Source organism: Glycine max, chromosome 16, assembly GCF_000004515.6.
Source record: "Glycine max cultivar Williams 82 chromosome 16, Glycine_max_v4.0, whole genome shotgun sequence".
In the NCBI taxonomy this organism is placed as follows: domain Eukaryota; kingdom Viridiplantae; phylum Streptophyta; class Magnoliopsida; order Fabales; family Fabaceae; genus Glycine; species Glycine max.
In genome coordinates, this window is record NC_038252.2 from 31,568,134 (window position 1) to 31,575,194 (window position 7,061).

The 7,061-nt window shown below is 34.4% G+C and overlaps 1 protein-coding gene across 1 annotated transcript; it reads right to left on the reverse strand.

Moving 5' to 3' along the window:
• Window positions 1-288: 288 nt before the first annotated feature.
• Window positions 289-6,810, reverse strand: LOC100819739 (T-complex protein 1 subunit theta). The gene is made up of 13 exons (XM_003548009.5): window positions 6,470-6,810; window positions 5,853-6,115; window positions 5,625-5,771; window positions 5,366-5,527; window positions 4,348-4,425; window positions 3,206-3,339; window positions 3,014-3,086; window positions 2,858-2,935; window positions 2,585-2,707; window positions 2,258-2,352; window positions 1,266-1,475; window positions 923-980; window positions 289-549 (listed from the first exon to the last, which is right to left on the reverse strand). Exons 1-13 carry the CDS (start codon window positions 6,615-6,617, stop codon window positions 481-483), a joined length of 1,638 nt encoding a protein of 545 aa, XP_003548057.1. The 5' UTR covers window positions 6,618-6,810; the 3' UTR covers window positions 289-480.
• Between the last annotated feature and the right edge of the window lie 251 nt (window positions 6,811-7,061).

Below are 7,061 nucleotides of genomic sequence, written 5' to 3' on the forward strand. Positions count from 1 at the left end.
AATGATAAAATTTATTATAATATATATATATATATATATATATATAAAACTGGTTAAATTAAAATTAATTACAATATTAACCATTAATTTATAGCTGATAGTATTATGCAGAACCCAAAATGTTTAAGTTGTGTCTGTAACCTGCTAGTGCTTTTTTGCACTTTGTTTCTTTCTCAGGAATGGATATATTGCAAGAGAAAAGAGAAATGCTTCGATACTAAAGTCTTGATACCCAAAAAACATGCGCATACAAAAAAAAAATCTCAAACAACGGCCATGCTCGGCAAATTAACATCACTCACAAGGGCTATGAATAAAATGTAGATTTACAGACCACATCTCTTTGTATTTCATGGCAAAACAAAATTCAAAATTTGTAAGATCGCCACCAATACTAAAGTCTAAATAAAGAAAACATGCCCAAGGCAAATTCAAGCCATCATGTTGAGATACAAACATGGCCAAAGCAAACCATTAATTTTAGTCTTCATCCATGCCACCAGCAGGTTGCTCTCTCCTTGGACCACCAGCTGGTTTTGCCATAATAATCTGAAAAACGAAAATGAAAATCAATTTCCACAATGCTGAGAAAATTAGACAAAAATATTGCAATCCAATTTCACGTGTATATGCAATTGGCAATAAACATGGCATAGGCCTCAGACTCAGCTATTTATTCCCTAATCTTTGTGTGCTTTAAGTTAGGATCTTCCCCAAAGAAAAAATTTGGGTTACATGGAGATCCTAATTTCTGAGCTTGTATGACAGTGGGAGATATAAAGGCCATCACTTTGCAAACGATCTAATTCCTTCATAACTATATTTATTAACCATAAAGAAACTTTTGATTGTGATTCGAGGTACATATTAAGGTGGCAAGCAGAAATTGACTGGTAACAAGTGACTATTTTTAGTTGATTACCTGGTCCACACGTAGTACAGTGCATGCAGCATCTGCAGCATATTTAAGAGCAAATAACCTGAACAGGAAAAAAAAACAATAAGATGAAACTAGTTTTCCAGGAGATATGAAGATAAATTCTGATTCAACATAGAATAGAATTATTTCAAATCTTAACAGTTGAAGAAGCATCAGCTCCATCAATTACAAGAACCCTTAATTATTGTCTATATATTTTTTATATGGGAAGGGTTTTTAGAGAAATCTCCAGTTCTACACAACAGCAATGAAAGGCCAGTTCATTATTTGCTCAAACTACGGGTTGCCACCATATAAAACAAGCTTGTGTTAGATCATGGCTTACTTAGTCACATGGAGATCCCAAATGCTCAAGGTTGAGACATCCTTACATACGCCTTCTTCCAAATCAATGCCAACTTTGGCATTTCCAGATGCATGTTCTGCATACAGAGAAGATATGATCTCCATTGCATTCAACCCAGCATTCTCAGCCAAAGTTCTAGGAATCATTTCAAAACTTTCAGCAAATTTTGCTATAGCATACTGATCCAACCTGCAGGGCCATTGCAAATGTTTAGTCCATTCCATTCCCGTGTCAAATACCAAATAAGCATTGAACAAAATAAATTAAGTCCAGTGAATAGAGACAGTAACTATTTCCAAATAATACACAGTAATATATGGTGCTGGGTTAAAAACATCCAAGATCAAGTTAGATTTTAGAACACATTTATGTTATACCGACTTTAATAATTCTCGATAACAAAAAGATATTGACATATCCCAATAAACTGCACAAGACAGGTGATAAAAAAAGAGCAGCATTTCTACGTTAGTGGTGAATGATTCCTAAGGGCTAAAAGCCAATGAGATGCAAATACATAATAATGAAGGCATGTTAATGCATGTCAGTATCAAACGTACACAACTTGGTAAACAAAAATTGTTACAGAAGTCCCCACAAGTTTATAATCAGTTGCACATACTTGCAAATAAACATATTAAACTTCTTTTTTGTTTAAAATCAAAATTAGAATAATGGTACAAGTCCTTTTTACCCACAAGTGCATCTCTCCAATATTGCACTTGCTAAAAAGTGCCTTACAAGTTACATGGACTTCAGCAAATGAAATAAAATGTTTATAAAATCATAACTGGATATTGATAGCCTTATACCCCAAATAACCATAAGGCAAAATCATACAAACAAAATTCCTCATGTAGTTAAAAAAAATTCAATGAATGGAAGAGGCATGTGTGTGAAAACAACACATCAATGTATCCCCAAGAATGCAAGCCACTGTCTTTTACAGGGAAAACGGAAATAAAAAGTACCCTGTCTCCTTGAAGGAGAAGTCTTTCACCCTTTTAGCTAACTCAATTTCAGTTGCTGCAGCTCCAGGTACAAAGCGGCTATCCCTGCACATGGCCTGACAAATAATTTTATAGATAAAGCTTAATCAGTATTTTAAATTACAATTAGCCAAAGTGTAAAATTGTTTTTAAAATAAATGCCTTCAAATGTGTAATCCAAACAAATGTAATAAGTAATAATAACCCTTAGGTTTGCAGCCCTATTTTTACAAGATTGATGGAGAGAAACATCAGAAAATTACTGTTTCAAGATCATTCAAAATTACAAAAAAACATTGGGGAAATTACCTTGTAAGTGTTCACTCCATCATCCACTGCTCTTTCAAGATCATCTAGTATACTATCAGTACTTCCTCGTAAAACAACAGTAGCCACAGAATTTCCACCCTCTTCATTTTTCACAATGGTCACCTGCATATCATATCATTATCAAAAAAAAAAAAGAAAACTGCATGCCATACTTAGAAATGAGAAGAACAAAAAGAAGTAAGGGAATAAGCTAAAAAAAGGAACATGGAACCCATAAAAAGGCAGAACCAAAATAATCCAGCTTTAACATACCCTGACACCACCAATTTCCTGAACTGAAACAGAATCTACATATCCAAGATCATCTGGGTTTGGTTGGCCAAGTTTTAGCTATTGCATGAAAATAAAATGGGTTAGACAAAAAGTAGAAAACCTCTTTACGTAGCCAAATAAGCAAAAAGCACAAACCATGGCAACAGAACCAGTTGTCCGGCAAAATCGACGTAGTTCAAACTTTGAGCTGATTTTCAGAACCATAAGCCTGCAAGCAGGGATTTTGAAGTTAACAATCTAATGTGCACTTGTAAGTTATAATGTTCATATTAATTTAATAGCAAGAGACAATTAAAACCACCAAACATGAATAAAGACTTCACATACTTGTAACGCTCACAGAAATGCAACGCCATCTCTCCTACTGCTCCTCCACTGACAATCACTTTGGCACCAGAATCTGCTACTGCCTTGATGAGCTCCTCTACTTTAGCCTCTTCGGTTTTTGAATAATTTTCTAGCTATATAAATTAAAAATGAAGAGAACAAATCCAATTAGCAAAAACATAAAATAATTCAAGAAAAACGAGGAAAAAATGGGCCCATAAAATCTTAAGGCTCCACCAGTACAGCGTCAGGTAAAAAGTAAAACCATTGCCTAATCCTGCAAGAAACAGCTAAAAACCAAAATAACAAGTTATCCTAAAAGTTATTGCCAAATTGTCATACAAGTTTAAATTTAAACGTTCAAAATTGTTTCCAATCAAAAGCTCTAGCTACAAATTTACAAAAACAAATCACTTAAAAAAATTCAGCATGACAGAAATAGATGAAGGCACAAATAAAATAAAGGCATAATTTGAGAAACTCCATACTAGTATGCTGAGGCCAGCTAGACCTCTAGCTGAAGAATCAAAATGATGTTTTATACAAATTAAATGAAAATATTGCACTAATTATTAAAAGACATAATTATAGTTTACCATTGCAAATATAAAGCAGATTCAGTTATAAAGCTGAAAATACTCACCATTGAGTTCTTTATCAACTTGAATAAACTATTGACCAAGCATTACAGACCTTTTAGGCTTTTCATGAATTTTAAGTTTTAATAATTAGCAGAATATGTAGAAACAATAAAGCATATGCATTCACAAATATCAAGCTAAAATGAACATAGAAACTTCAGCAACAAGGTCACCAGACAAAATCTACAAGACAATAATGACAAGGCCCAAAATAATACCTTATTAGAGGCTTCCAAATTATGAGGGAGTAAACGAAAACTTTGTAAAAAGAAACAATGACATGAGTTTAGGTTGTCATTACTGCATTAGGATTAAGCCATAGTACCCTATCACAATCCACTTTCAACTTTCTTATATGGGAGATGGGGATTGATCTCAAACTTATACCAGAAGACACAAAATAGGCTTTCACCACTCAAACAATAAAAAAATATAACAACTATATAAAACAGTAAGGAGGCAGTAATAATCAAATTCAAAACTCAAGTCATTTTGATATACCTGCTCAGCTGTATGTATGAGGACAGTTCCTTTAGTCTCAGTTGCAGATGTATCAACACCACCAGCAAACACAGCAACCTAAAACAACACAAACAAATGAACTCAGTACAAGATAGTATAAAGATTAGCCAATATTAGACTTTGTTCCAAGATGTCAAGGATTGGATCACTTGCTTTTTGTTACAAGAGAGATTAAAATATTGCTTCATTTGCTTATTGAATTCCACTGACATTCATATATCACATGTATCAATGTACACATATTCATAACTTTGGTGAAGAGATTTTCAAATGGAGATTATGTATTGAATTGCTGCAAAGGGCTTCACGGCAGAGTTGTAAGCATTGTGGGAATTGGTTGTTCATTTGGTTCTATGTATGATATTTCCCATGGGAGACATTAGTTTTTGTGGTTCAACTAATGTATAGACCAATTTCAATGGGTTTCATGGTTTCACCCTCAAGAGTAGAACCCCAGTTTGTAATTCATTGTTGCAGAATGTACAAACATGTTGAACATTTAAGAGTTAGACGACTAAAATGAAACCATGTTAACTAAATTAGAAGACACACCATTAACAGCATTATTATGGGTGTTGGATGGAGCTAACAGATAGAATTAACTTGTTGAACATTTTGAAGTGAGGACTAAAGTAAAAAAGAACAACAACAACAAAAAAGGTTAGAGGACTAAACCAAAATAAAGTCAGAGGATCAAAGTACTAACTTCATCTATATTTATTGTTTGCAGCCATACATAAATTATATGGGAGAATATGTTGAAGGCAGATAAAGACCAAAACTAAAAGTGTAGCATTCATATCCTTCCATTAATCAAATATAAAAAATAATGAACCAATAAAGAGCACACTTCACAAGCAATCCTGAGAGTATATGGCTTGGAAAAATGAAAAAGTTGAGACAGTTGTGAAGGATCTCATTCTCAACATAATACAAATAAATTATACAGTAGACTCTCCAATTAAACCAAAAAAATCCAACACAGTAGAAAGCTCACCTTCGCCTTTTCTGCTTGCTTTATAATCCCGACAGCGTCACTTTTCAGAACCAATCCTCGAACGACAGTACTGTTATGCAAGCCCCCTCCCAAGAGCTTTGCAACACGAACGTTGTCCACATTAAAGTTTGCAGGGTTTTTGGGACACACTTGGATGCATGCCTGTATTTTCCAAACAGAGGTTGGAATGTAAACAGTGTTGTGCTACCAAAGAAAGCATTTTATCATAGTAAAATGTGGTAAATCGGGATACACTCACATCAGCAACAAGCGAACATAAGGTATCTTCTTGGCCAAATTGCTTGCTGGCAACAGCTGCTTTCATTCTAGAAACAACCTGTTCCTTATCACGAACATCCATACTCTCTGAACCATTCTCAACCAGTTCATCCAATATTTGAACAGTCTGACACAAAACAATACATTAGAAGAAGAGAGAGCAGCAATATGACATTTAAAAATGAATGACTAAGGCTCTCATCAAAACCTTGTTGATCGCTTTAGTGTATCCACTGATGATCTCGCTCGGATGCAAACCCATCCTGATAAGTTCCTCAGCACCCTGCAGGAGTTCCCCAGCAAATGAAATAGTTAAATTAGCTCCATCCCCAATCTCCTCTTGTTGAGCCTTCCCAGCCAAAACCAAAACCTTGGCAGCAGGATGCTGAACTTCAAGTTCATTCACAATTGTCCCAGCATCGTTCGTGACAAAAAGCTTGTCCAAGTGATTTATAACCATCTTATTCATTCCTGAATCAGATCAAACAAAACATTTGAAAACAAGACCACCACCAACATTCTAAATCTATCCAAACAAACGCATTCTTCAGCAACATATTAATACAAGCACAAACACAAAGCTTCTACAGAACCAAAATTGGCAAATTCTCTTTGTAAATGAAAAACAAAAACAAATCTACTTATTCTCAATCCCCCTCAAATTTTCAAAGCACTGCATCACGTAAAAAAGCTAGATCAACATAAGATGAAAACGAACACGTACCCACATTATAAAAATCCAAACTTTTGGAATCTGAAGATGCAGCACCCACTTGGGATGAATAGAAAAGAGTGAAAACGAAAAAGGGTATGCGTGATTGTTACCATTGGGACCGAGGGAAGTTCGAGTAATAGTGGAAAGTTGTTTGCAAGCGTCGATGTTCTTGAGAACCGCTTCGTCGAGGCCAGAAAGGTGCTTATGGCCTTCCTTGAGCATGGATTGAATCCCATATGGTTGAAGGTTGAAACCCATGTCCTTGCAATTTGAGAAAACCCTAACCCTAAAACCCTTGAAATGGCAAGTTCTCGCTTCAACTTCGAAAATTTTATGCCCACACTGTATCACTGCCCCGCCACTGTCTAACTAAAACCCTAATAACGCAAGTGAGAGAGAGGAGAAAAGAAAAGCAGGGCAGGAAATGAGAAGTGTCTGGAGTAAATCAAATCAAAGAAAATAATTAAATTAAATCTGTAAAATAATAGAAAACTGACACACAAAAATTACTACATGGCATACTAAACAAATAATAGCAAATTTTGAAACTCCACAAAATATTGAGACAAAAATTAATTTAAAATTTTAATATAAAAGGTTTTATATTCTAGTGATTAAGAAATTATAATAGGTATTACTTTTCCAATAGTTTTTTTTCTTCTAATAAATCATCAATTTGATTCTTAAAATATTACTTTTTCT